This window comes from Schistocerca serialis, chromosome 4, assembly GCF_023864345.2.
Source record: "Schistocerca serialis cubense isolate TAMUIC-IGC-003099 chromosome 4, iqSchSeri2.2, whole genome shotgun sequence".
Classification (NCBI taxonomy): domain Eukaryota; kingdom Metazoa; phylum Arthropoda; class Insecta; order Orthoptera; family Acrididae; genus Schistocerca; species Schistocerca serialis.
In genome coordinates this window covers 111,056,238-111,069,867 of record NC_064641.1, presented here as the reverse complement: position 1 = coordinate 111,069,867, position 13,630 = coordinate 111,056,238, and the positions used below count along the sequence as shown (strand labels likewise).

At 40.2% G+C, this 13,630-nt stretch overlaps 1 protein-coding gene across 1 annotated transcript in view; it reads right to left on the bottom strand.

The window, feature by feature from the left end:
* The window catches only part of LOC126474296 (amine oxidase [flavin-containing] A), a 263,151-nt gene that overhangs the window by 131,561 nt on the left and 117,960 nt on the right, over nt 1-13,630 (bottom strand). Inside the window, exon 3 of the mRNA XM_050101761.1 lies at nt 8,185-8,341. Within this exon, the coding sequence (XP_049957718.1) occupies nt 8,185-8,341 (157 nt within the window). The remainder of the gene's footprint in view (nt 1-8,184; nt 8,342-13,630) is intronic.

Genomic DNA, 13,630 nt, shown 5'->3' with positions numbered 1-13,630 from the left:
TGGGAGTATGCGTGCGGAATGATTTGAAGTGGAACGAACATATAAAATTAATTGTTGGTAAGGCGGGTACCAGGTTGAGATTCATTGGGAGAGTCCTTAGAAAATGTAGTCCATCAACAAAGGAGGTGGCTTACAAAACACTCGTTCGACCTATACTTGAGTATTGCTCATCAGTGTGGGATCCGTACCTGATTGGGTTGATGGAGGAGATAGAGAAGATCCAAAGAAGAGCGGTGCATTTCGTCACAGGGTTATTTGGTAATCGTGATAGCGTTACAGAGATGTTTAGCAAACTCAAGTGGCAGACTCTGCAAGAGAGCCGCTCTGCATTGCGGTGTAGCTTGCTCACCAGGTTTCGAGAGGGTGTGTTTCTGGATGAGGTATCGAATATATTGCTTCCCCCTACTTATACCTCCCGAGGAGATCATGAATGTAAAATTAGAGAGATTCGAGCGCGCACGGAGGCTTTCAGACAGTCGTTCTTCCCACGAACCATATGCGACTGGAACAGAGAAGGGAGGTAATGACAGTGGCAGGTAAAGTGATCTCCGCCACACACCGTTGGGTGGCTTGTGGAGTATAAATGTAGATGTAGATGTAGATATATGATGAACCATACCTGTTTTAAACATGTCCTAATACAATCAAGTCGTAGTAGCATGATCAAAAGAAAAAACAAAATTAGCTTAGCACTGTCACACATATTTACAATATGGTGTATTCTAGTCCACAGTGTCAACAGGGACATCTCGTTAATAGGACCACTGTTCATAACAAGCTGCTGTACAGGGGCCACATAATATTTGTGTCATACATTCGTTAGATGTCACTACTATAGGCCTACATGTAGTTCTACGATATGGAATAAAAAGAAGAATACCAATACGTAAAGCCTATAGTGACCTTACCAAGTGTATAAGGTATTACAGTAATGAGAAAATAAAAAAACATGACTAAAGTTAAATTTAGACTGTCAAGAAGAAATGGTTAAATGACAATAATTATGATATGCTCTTGTGGTGATTTTAGATAAAAATATAATGATGTACATAAAAACAAGCTTATAGAGCTAATATAATATTATACAAATGATAAAACAAATAGGAAAATAAGCCAAACGGATGAGACTACAGACTGTAAATAAGTAATCAGTGGCCTCTGTTGACATGGCTACCAGAATGCCACATTTTATATCCTCTCTACTTCGACCATCTTCAGTTATTTTGCTATCCAAATAGCGAACCTCATTTACTACTTTAAGTGACTCATTTCCTAATCTAATTACCTCAGCATCATCTTATTTAATTTGACTACATTTCATTATCCTCATTTTGCTTTTGTTGATGTTCATATTATGTCCTCCTTTCATGACACTGTACAATCCGTTCAGCTGCTCTTCCAGATCCTTTGCTGCCTCTGACAGAATTACAATGTCATCGGTAAACCTCAAAGTTTTTATTTCTTCTCCGTGGATTTTAATTCCTATCCAAATTTTTGTTTTGTTTCCTTTACTGCTTGCTCAATGTACAGATTGAATAACACTGAGGATAGGCTACAACTCTGTCTCACTCCCTTCTCAATCACTGCTTTCCTTTCATGCCGCCTGGTTTCTGTACAAATTGTAAATAGCCTTTTGCTCCTTGTATTTTACACATGCTATCTTCAGACTTTGAAAGAGATATTCCAGTCAAAATTTTCAAAAGATTTCTCTAAGTCTAAAAATGCTAGAAATGTAGGTTTGCCTTTCCTTAACCTATCTTCTAAGATAATTCAGTACTGCCTTGCATGTTCCAACATTTCTAAGGAATCCAAACTGATCTTCACCGAAGTTTTTCCATTCATCTGCAAGCAATCTGTGTCAGTATTTTGCAGGTGTGACTTACTAAACTGATAGTTCAGTAATTTTCACACCTGTCAACACCTCCTTTCTTTTTGATTGAAATTACTATATTCTTCTTGAAGTCTAAGGATAATTCACCTGTCTCATACATCTTGTTCGCCAGATGAGAGAGTTGTGTGATGGCTGGCTCTCCCAAAGCTATCAGTAGTTCTAATGGAATGTTGTCTACTCCCAGGGCAGGATGTATTCGACAATCTGGAGAGCCAGGAAAAACCTAGGAATTTTTTCAACCGGGAGAAAACCAGGAAAAACCTGGGAATTTTTTAGAATTCCGGGATTTTTTTATTGTTTTAGTTTCCAGTTAAATTTCTGTAATTTTGACTGGTAAGAACCGATACTTTAACAAAGGATATTACTATATCTTGCTACTGCAGGATAATACTGCAGCAATAAAACATGAACAAGAGAAAATAAACTGAAATAAAACTTAAGTTGTAAAGGAAATGCGCCACATGCTACACAAAACACAGTGCTCATACAAGCGTCTGCCAACAGCAAAATGTGTCAAAGGCTTTAGGAAGACTATGTGAGCTGATGTGCATGCACAGTTGTATCGCATATGAGTAGTACCTTCTTCCACTTCTGGCTACAGAAGTGTGGCTGTTAGCTACATAAGCAGTAGTAACAAGCAGCCAGATGCCGGGAAAATTTTACTGGCAAGCCCAAGCTGCCAGATTCACGCATGTGCAACAGGCCTGGATCTAGGGGGTAAGGGGATAAACTGGGGTATCTGCCCTAGTTGGCATTTTTATAGTGGACAGGGGGGGGGGGGGGGGGGGGGGAGATGGGACAAATACATATTCTTGAGAAAAAAAAGCTTGTTTCCCAAAGTGTCTAGCATCTGTTGATTATTCATATGATTTTGAAACGCATTGCTGTTGGTTTTTGAACATTTCTGGACGTATTCTAAGTTGATTTCTGAATGAATCATGAGTTGACTCTTGAATGCGTGGATAGTATACATGATGTGTCTGCGAGGGGAATCCCTGTTGCATTTATAAATAAACTTTCTGGCAGACAAAAGAGGACAGGGCTATAAGAGCTGAACGGAATAAAGCCGAACGGGTGAATACCAATCACTGTTTATGTGGTTGACTTGGTTTGTGAATGATCAGCATTGTTATAATTACTAGCAAAATCCATAGATTCAGACTACCAAGGTGGAAATAAATGACTAACAGGTAAGAAAGATTATGTATTATTTTTTTGGTGTATCAAAAAAAATGAAATTTTGACAGAAAATTTTTGGCCAGACCATTATACGAGTAAGGACCAGTTGTACAGTCCCCGGTTAGCAGCCGCTTAATGGGAGTAGTGCAGAAAATGTGTTGTACGAACATGTAATAACACCTAACCAGAGAATAAATGTGGGATAACTAAACTGGTGATTTTGCCAAGGTTAGTGAAGTTAACTGGAGAATACGTTTTGACACTGGCAGGAATAGTTACAGAATTACTGATGACAAGATTGTTTTTAGAACGAGGAAGGAGAAGAAATGAGGATATCACAAAAATTATAGAAGAATATGACAATTCCAAATTTATATAAAAATTTCGTACCACTACTTTTCGATCTCATGCTTGAGAAGCTGGAACGTATGAATGAAATGTGAAACTGTTTCCTAACATAAAGCTTTTTGCTTGTAGACCTAATAGGCATTTGATATTGGTAGTTTGGTGAATTATATTCTGTTGTGTTATAAAAATGACCATTTGTGCCAAAACAGTCTTGCTGCAATATTAGGCAGGTCTATATCATTTTATCTAGCAGACAGTGACAAAATACACATAATTAGATTGAGAAACCACAGCAACCTTGAGTACTATTTGTATTAATAGCTTTTTCAGTATTAGACAACAACATTTCATTTTTTCATGTAGCAAAATGTTTGATGAACTTTGATGAGGTAATAGATTTTTTTCCCAGAAAGGAAAACATGACATGTAAAGCTGAAGCAAGATTTGAGAGAAAAATATGCTAGGACTTAAGGATTGAAGATTGTACTGTTTTGCTTGTCTCTTGTCTCTATATGTATACTATACTTAATTTTATGTCACACAAAACAGCAAGTTATTAGCTAATAGGCAATAAAGAGTGCAAATTCTCTGAAGAGCTCTTGTTCTCCCAGTTACAGGTAATCCCATCCAGTATTAATTGTGAGTTTTTCTTTTCAAGGGGCACAGGATGTCAAACTGGCTGACTGGGAGCAGGAGAGGCATCACAGGACATTTTAATTTCCACTGTCCTGAATGTAGTTTGATGGCATCCATTACAAAATATTACATGTTTGAATTCCACAGAGGGAAATACAGTGATGTGCAATAAGAGAATGCTGTATGAAGAGGCGTGGCACTGCACTTTGGCACACTAAAGACAAAATAACATGTCTTAAATTACCTTGAACACGTATGTCTTATGTACCAGACTCTTCAGAAAGATGAACATATTTTTGAAAAGTCATTTTTTAAAATTTTTGATGTCCTACCTCTAACACTCGAGGAGCAGGGGGGTTACTCCAGTTTGGAAATATCGTAGATCCGGGACTGATGCATGGAGCAGTCTGAGTTATAGTGGGGAGGTGAGTAATGTCCACATTACACGTGTTTACTTTTGTGATCCTCATTTATTAGCTCTCATGTCAAATGAAAACAATATGGATTTCTGTGGTCAGGATCTATCAAATGAATTAAAATACATTCACATAATTATGGAAGGCTACAATATGTCATTAGTTTAAGATTTAATTTTATTTCCACCTTTCTGACAGTCAAGCATTAATTGCCTTGCAGAACAATAAAGTTATTTTTGTCACTTTGCTAAAGAAATCTGGCTTTTATTAATCTCTTCCACTGTGCCAGTCAACTTATTTGTAACGATGTGTTTAATTCCACAATATTAGCTTGTTTCAACTGTTCACAGCACTTCAAGTACATGTTTTCATCTTCTAGCACATATGGCATTATGCCATAATAAAGAACCAAACATGGGATGATACAATACTGGTACTCCAAGAAAATTTACATCTGAATCTGGACATATGAATGTGCACTTGGACATATGAATGTGCACTTTAAGCCAAATTACGCATTTTAGTATGGTTCACAAAATTTTGATGCTCTTGGAGTAAACTCTTAACGTCTTGTTTCTTTTATGACATAATGTAAGATCTTTTAATGTTTTACATGTAGGCTTCCTGCATCATCTTAGCTGTGCAAATGCAGGACACCTGTTATTTGGTGCTGTCTGGCAACTGCTGAAACAACCTATTCCTAACAGGTCACATACATTCAAAGTAAATTTCCTTTTACACAAGATGATCTATGTCCGAGAATGTATGATGAATTTCTTAAATCACAGAGCGTTTGACTCTCATTTAAAAAAAACAACTCTTTGAGGACGACCATTCAGAAGAATTTCAAGCCCAGAAGATCAGACATCTATGTCGTTGTTAAAAATTTTACGAGACCAATATTAAATGAAAAAGCTTTTCTTTTCTTGTAGCAACACTATGTATATTAATTTAAACCATCAACTTTTCCTATTTCTGTGTTCACACCACATAACTGTGATGTTGCTATTGGCTGCCTACATCACGTATCCTATGCTGTGAATATCTACTGTGATTGGCTGGTGAGATCACATGACACGAGCTATGACTGGCTTACAAAAGGGCATCACAATCTTGATTTCAATGCTTCATGTAGTGTACAAGTTGCTGTACATCAAAGATCTTTCCAAAACATATTATTTTCCCTGAGTTTCACTTTCTAAGGTGCCAGGTAATTCTACACCGGTGTACAGAAATAAAACCATTGAAACGATTGATAAGTTTTACAGTTCTGAGGAAAAGTATACTGTCACTTAACACAGATAAAGTGTATTTTCACCTGGAAGATAGTGTATTTTTAACCAGGAAATCCGGGACCTCCCCCCCCCCCCACCCCCCCCTCCCTCCTTTGCCTCCCTCCTTGTGCACGTGTACACCCTGCGGGGCCTTGTTTTGACTTAGGTCTTTCAGTGCTCTGTCAAATTTTTCATGCAGTATCATACTCCCATTTCATCTTCATCTACGTCCTCTTCCATTTCCATAATATTGCCCTCAGGTACATTGCCTTTGTATAGATCCTCAATATACACCTTCCACCTTTCTGCTTTCCCTTCTTTGCTTAGGACTAGTTTTCAGTCTGAGCTCTTAAGATTCATACAGGTGGTTCTGTTTTCTCCAAAAGTATCTTTAATTTTCCTGTAGGCAGTATCTATCTTACAACTAGTGATATATGCTTCTACATTCTTACATTCGTCCTCTAGCCACCCCTGCTCAGCCATTTTGCAATTCATGTCCATCTCAATTTTGAGAGGTTTGTATTCCTTTTTGCCTGCTTCATTTACTGCATTTTTATATTTTCTCCTTTCATTAAATAAATTCAATATCTCTTGTTTTACCCAAAGATTTCTACTAGTCCTTGTCTGTTTACCTTCTTGATCCTCTGCTGCCTTCACTATTTCATCTCTCAAAGTTACTTATTCTTCTTCTACTGTATTCCTTTGCCCTGTTCTTGTCAATCGTTCCCTAATGGTCTCTCTGAAACTCTCTACAACCTCTGGTTCTTTCAGTTTATCTAGGTCCCATCTCTTTAAGTACCTACCTTTTTGCAGTTTCTTCAGCTTTGATTTACAGTTCATAACCAATAGATTGTGGTCAGAGTCCACTTCTGCCCATGGCAATGTCTCAGAATTTAAAATCTGGTCCTAAATGTCTCCCTTACCATTGTATAATCTATCTGAAACCTTCCACTGTCTCCAGGCCTCTTCCATGTACACAACCTTCTTTCATGATTCTTAAACCAAGTGTTAGCTTTGATTAGGTTATGCTCTGTGCAAAATTATACAGTCAACTTCCTCTTTCATTCCTTACCCGATTACATATTCACCTACTACTTTTCCTTCTCTTCCATTTCCTACAGTCGAATTCCAGTCCCCCATGACTACTACATTTTCATTTCTCTTCACTATCTGAATAATTTCTTTTATCACATCATACATTTCTGCAATCTCTTCATCATCTGCAGAACTAGTTGGCATATAAACTTGTACTACTGTGGTAGGCATGGGCTTCATGTCTATCTTGGCTACAATAATACAATCACCATGCTGTTTGTAGTAGCTTATACGAGTTCCTATTTTTTTTATTCATTTTTAAACCTACTCCTGCATTTCAGTTATTTGATTTTGTATTTATAGCCCTGCATTCACCTGACCAGAAGTCTTGTTCCTCCTGCTGCCGAACTTCACTAATTCCCACTATATATAAATTTAACCTACCCATTTCCCTTTTTGAATTTCCTAACCTACTTGCCCAATTAAGGGATCTAACATTCCACGCTCCAATCCATAGAATGCCAGTTTTGTTTCTCCTGATAATGATGTCCTCCTGAGTAGTCCCCACCTGGAGGTCCAAACGAGGGATTATTTTATCTCCGAAATGTTTTACCCAAGAGGACACCATCATTATTTAACCATACTGTAAAGCTGCATGCCCTCAGGAAAAATTATGGCTGTAGTTTCCCCTTGCTTTCAGCCATTCACAGTACCAGCACAGCAAGGCCTGTTTGGTTAATGTTGCAAGTCCAGATCAGTCAATCACCCAGACTGTTGCCCCTGCAACTACTGAAAATGTGCTGTTGCTCTTCAGGAACATGTTTGTCTGGCCTCTCAACAGATACCCCTCTGTTGTGGCTGCACCTACGGTATGGCTATCTGTATTGCCAAGGCACGCAAGCCTCCCCACTAATTGCAAGGTTCATGATTGCGTACGCAATCAAAAGTTAGACAAACGAGAGAACTATGAATTATATAAATGCAATTCCTATATGACAGGAGCTATGGGACATCGAAAGTTACTGTATGCAAAGATTGCAATCTGAAGAAGCACTTGCCAAGGTATTGTGAATGAGTTCAGTATCATGCTTGATGACACATAAAATGAAACTCCAAAATCTTTGATCCTACACCAAAAGCAACACAAATAACGTGCATACAAAGAATGTCGGCACATGTTTGCATTTGATGCCTTGAGTTTCATATTATTTTGAGATATACCTGCAGCAGGTATGATTACTGTGAATGGTGTTGTGTGCTGGAAAACAAAAATACAATGAAAATTGTATTCTCGTACCAAATTTCTCACAATGAAATCTTTCAGTCCTGCTACCAAAGCATTTTATATTTACGATACCAGCAGTAAAACAACATAAAAACAAATATTAGTTTTTAATAGCCATACCTATGCAAGTCTGAACAAATGATTTCATGATACCAACAGCTAATTGTGTTTGAAGATGGCAGTTGAGAAAAGTTTCCAGCGTCATGCTGTCTAATTCTTTAACATAAGGATCTTCTAATGGCTCATTCCAGTTGATTCTTTTCATTATATTCTCTACCTGGAACAAAATTATTTCTTAAAATTAAATACCATACAATGAATGAAGTCTGATATTTAAACTTTTTCATCTTAATATTCTTTCTCACTGTTTTCAGTTGGAACAAGTTGTGAGGACTTCACAATCAACACAAATGTGAGAAAATAAGACTTTGTGGTGACTGGTTGAGCTCCTGTGGGGAGAGTATCTGATGTTGACAGTCTGCTGTGTGTTACTGTATTGTGTACATCTTCTTTCTGCATGTTAAACAATAAAGTGTTTGTGAAATCCATCCATGTGCTCTCTTCATTTCATTATGAGCATTATGATTAGGAATTCCCCCCCCCCCCCCCCCCCCCCCCCCCCCACCCAGTGGAGGACCCGCAGCAAACAGCAACAGCTACTGCATCTTAATCAGTGTACTTTAGCTAACTGCCTTCGCTACAACAATGGACCATCCCATGACTGCAGCTCTTGTGAACAACAGGTGCACAAAAGTGGTCACCATAACGCTTAGTATAACATTTTTCACTATCCAGATCAGCCTGCATGAAAGTGTAGCTCTCCCATGTCATCCTGCCATCTACAACACACGTGTGAAACAGCAATGTGTAATAGCTTATGACATTCTCATTGATTTTGGTCGTAAGTTCAGTGCTTCCTCACAAAAACAAGTCAATATTCTGCTAGCTACTCCAAATCCACAGAGCTGCAACTCATGTGTTTATACTGGTCCTTACATGTTGGGAGTAGCTCAGCTATCATCATATTTAAAAATTAAAGCAACAACGTGTTGGCACAGTCAGTACATGCACATGTACTGCCAATGTGGTGCTGCTGTAATTTTCATTTTAATAAAGTATTATATGGCCAAGAAATTGGTTTCTATAATCTAATCATATTGATAGTGCACAAAAAAGGTTACAACAATCAGTTTATACAATAAGGACAATGTCAAGAGTTCTGTATTATCAGCAAATGCATACAGTGTATTTTAATAGTTTATTAGTGCCTTACATGTGAAATTATAGCAAGGGAATGTGCTGCATGAAAGAATATAAACAGAGTATTCATACTGTGAAAAAAGGAAGGGGGAGGTGAAGTATAAATGACTTGCAATCTCAATTATAATGATTCATAAAAGGGATGATCAAGAGTAAGAAATTAATTACACAGTTATAATATATTTTTAAAACAAGTTTTGTTTTGTTTTAGGGCACAGAAACAACTAGGGTCAAACGCTCCCATGTCATAACTGTAGAACACTAAGAAAAAACAGGAGTTAAAAAAAGACTATAAGTGAAGTCCAATCAACAGAAAAGAAGACAGCTAAAAACAGTGTCTTGGAGAAAGGTCTATAAAATACGCCACAGAGAAATGGAGGTCTTAACTAAAGATTAAAAGTCCTTCACCATATTGCTACAATGGATAAAAAGTAAAAGCCCATGCATCGTTCACTAAAATGGCTGATAACTCAGAGGGCAAATGTAAATGACAACATAAGTGGTTAAAAAAGGGCATTCTGTAAGGAAACAGTGAACTGTCAGAGGTTGAGGGCTATGAGCACATAGTGGAGGGGGGTCACTACTTAACAAATGCAATGGCTAAAACGACGGTGCTCAATACTAAAATGATCTCCTAGCGGCGAGAGAGCTGAGGGGAGGTCATCCAAGCCAATGGGAGAGGATTAATTCCCTGGAGTTTGTTCCCATGAAGGGAGAACCAGTGGTTATCCCAAAGTGACACTACCTGCTGACAGACGGCAGCACATAGATCATCAAAGGGAATGGAAGAACTAGCTGGCTGAGGTATGAGGACTGCAACCTTGGCAGCACTGTCAGTGGCCTCGTTTCCCATCAGGAACCCACAAAAAAATCACAGTGGCTCCATCAAGAGTGAGAAAGTGACAGCACACAGAGGCTCTGAAGGGCACTGAGAGAGTCAGAGCAGATGACGCAATACTGAAAAGCCTATGTTACCGGATGTACTGTGTGGCCTGATGCAGGGCGAAGAGCTCTGCTGTAAATACTGAGCTGCAGTCCAGAAGCCAATAGCAAAAAATGTCGGTGGCAATGACGAAGGCACACCCGGCATCATGGTTAGTCTGAGAGCTATCAGTATACAAGAAGGTACTATCGCGAAGTACTGTGCGAAGATCATGATACTTATGGTGATAGAGTGAGGCTGGAGTAATGTCTTTAGGAAGTGAATGAAGGCCAAGGTGAATGAGGGCTGCTGCACCAGGTCAAGGTGGTGAAGGGTTCACACCCATTGGAAAGGTGGCAAGTTGCATGAAGTTAAGCTGCTGGAGCAAGAGCTGAAAGTGAGCTCCAGGAGAAGACAGACATACCCCATACTGACAGTCGAAGGAGTCATCAAAGAAGGAGGCTTAGGATGGGTGGCCAGGCATGCCAGAAAAATGGCATTCATATATGCTGAGCAGAAAATCACAGTGGCGTGACACCAGTAATTCGGCAGCTTCAGCCCACAGACTCTCAAACGGGCTAGCGTAAAAGGCGCCAGTGGTCAAACAGATGCCACGATGGTGTATAGTATTGAGATGGCCTAAGATGGATGGATGTGCAGATGCATAAACGAAAGACCCATAGTCTAGTTTCCAATGGACAAGGGACTGCTATAAACAGAGGAGGATGGTCCGACCCACTTCCCAGGAAGTGGTACTGAGAACACTTAGGACATTGAGGGACCAAGTACAGTGGGTAGCAAGGTAAAACATGTGGGTTTCCTATCAAGCATGAGCCACATGAAATTTATATTTTCAATGAAGGGAAGAGCAACAAGCCCAAGATGTAAAGACAGTGGAAGAAACCAACTGCACTGCCAGAAATTCATGCAAATGGCATTGTCACTGGAAAAGTGAAAGCCTTTGTCGAAGCTCCATGAGTAAAGATGATTGAGACATCGCTGAAGACACTGCTCAAGGAGACAAGTCCATGGAGAACTGCAACAGATCACAAAATCATCAACAAAAAGGGAGCTGTAGATGCCCCATGGGAGGCAGGCCATTGTAGGGTTAGTGGCGATAGCAAAGAGGATGATGCTCAGGATGGAGATCTGAGGCACACTGTTTTCCTGAATAAAGGTGTCTGATAAGGCAGAACCCATATGTACCTTGAAAACTCTGTCTTTTAAAAATTCCTTAAATGAAACGGGGCATGTGGTCTTGGAAGCCCCACATGTAGCGAGTATGGAGGACACCAGTCCTCCAGCAGATGTCATAGGCTTTCTCCAAACCAAAAAACATGGCTATGGTCTGGTATTTCCACAGAAAACCATTTATGATATGGGTTGACAATGTGATGAGATGGTCAACCTCAGAATGGCATGCTTGAAATCCACATTGTGCAGTGCTTAGTAAACTGCGAGACTCGAGCCACCATACCAGCTGGGAATGAATCATACATTCCACATTGCAAATACAGCTGGTGAGAGAAATGGGATGATAACTAGAAGGAAGGTGTTTGTTCTTGTCAAGCATGGGTATGGGTATGACAGTGGCTTCATGCCAGCATCAGGAAACGTGCCCTCTGCCCAGATACAATTGTACGTATTAAGGAGAAAGTACTTGCCTGCAAGAGAAAGGTTCTGCAACATCTGAATGTGAACATTTTCTAGCCCTGGGGCAGAGGATCAAGATGAAGTGAGAACATGATCTAGCTCCCTCATAGCAAAGGCGGCATTGTAGCACTCACAATTCTGAAAAGAGAAGGGTATTGCCAGAGTCTCTTTACTCATTTCCAATGGAGGAAGGCTGAATAATTGTGGATGGAGCTCAAAATCTCTGCACTAAGTGGCTTAAGGTATTGGAGATAGCAGTAGGGCCTTTAAGACATCTTATGCTACTGTCAGGCTGGAAATTGAGGTATGGACCTTGGTCCAAGACAGGTGTCAGAGGCTGGGAGTGGTTCTGTTAAAAGAACTAGTAAAGGATATCCAGCTAGCTTTTCTGCTATCCCAAAGAATGTGACGACACTGTGAATGCAATTGTTTTTAACGAATGCTGTTTGCCATTGTAGAATGATGGTTAAAAATGCAGAGAGCGTATCTCCATGCATGAGTGGCATCGTGGCACAACTCAGTCCACCGAGGGACCTGGACACAGAATGGTAAAGAGGAAGTGCAAAGAATGGAACATTCTACTGCAGTAATGATGATGTTTGTAAGATATTCTACCTGGTCATTGCAACTAGGGAAATGTTGTTCATTAAAGGTCGCCTGGGAAAAGTGAAGCCTACAGTCAGCCTTACAAATCTGCCATTTGTGTGTGCACATAGGTGGGGTAGTAGTCAGCAATCAGATGCCACATGGAAATGGTCACTCGAGTACTTGTCAGAGAAAATGGAACACTTGAGATGATGGGCAAGCTGGGTAGGGCAAAAGGAGAGGCCTAAATGGGAATAGGTGTGAGTGGAGTCTGAAAGGAACATGGGTGCTGCCGTGTTAAGGCAGATGAAGTTAAAGTGATTGAGAAGGTCAGACAAGAGTGGCACTTCTCTGACAGGTTCTGGGCAAGCCCCAAAGGGAATGGTGCACATTAAAGTCACTGAGCAGCAGAAAAGGGTGAGGAAGTTGCCCAGTGCACACCGGCAACACTGAGGTCGGCCGGGTGAGGGTATCCGAGTCTGCAAAGGAGAAGACCATTTCTCTTTGTTTGACTTCTTGGAGCCTTTCCAGTTGGCAGAGGAAGACTCAGATGTTTGTTGGCTGGAAGGATGTAGGAAGTCATTGGGGGAATATTCCTTCCGTCCTTCCCAGCTGGCCAGTTGTGTAGCAAGTGACTTCACCCCGTGAGGCAAAAGTTTGGTGGCTTGTTGCACAGCTGGAGGAGGAGATGGGAACACCACCATAACACTGTGTGATTTCACAACCACAGGGCTAAATTTGAGGTTGCATGTCTGCATGGCCATGTGCTTCATGGAGCGAGATGTAGTGAGAACAGTACTGTAAGTGCCAGATGGTGTAACACAGGTTTCCGACTAGCCAACAACTTGTGAGTGACCAGCTAAGGGGCACTTTTTCCTTCACCTGGACCTCCTTGACAGCCCACTCATCAAGATACATGGGACACTCTTGGGAGGATGCGGCATGGTCCCAATTGCAGTTCACAAGCGGAGAGAAGGAGGTGGACAATCACCCTTGTGAGCATTCCTACCACAGATTACACATTTGGATGGTTGTTAACAGGACATGCAAGTGTGGTTGTAATGACGACACTGGTAGCAGCACATCGAGTTCAGAATGTAAGGTCATACTGTGATAACTTCATAGTCTGCCTTGATCTTTGACGGA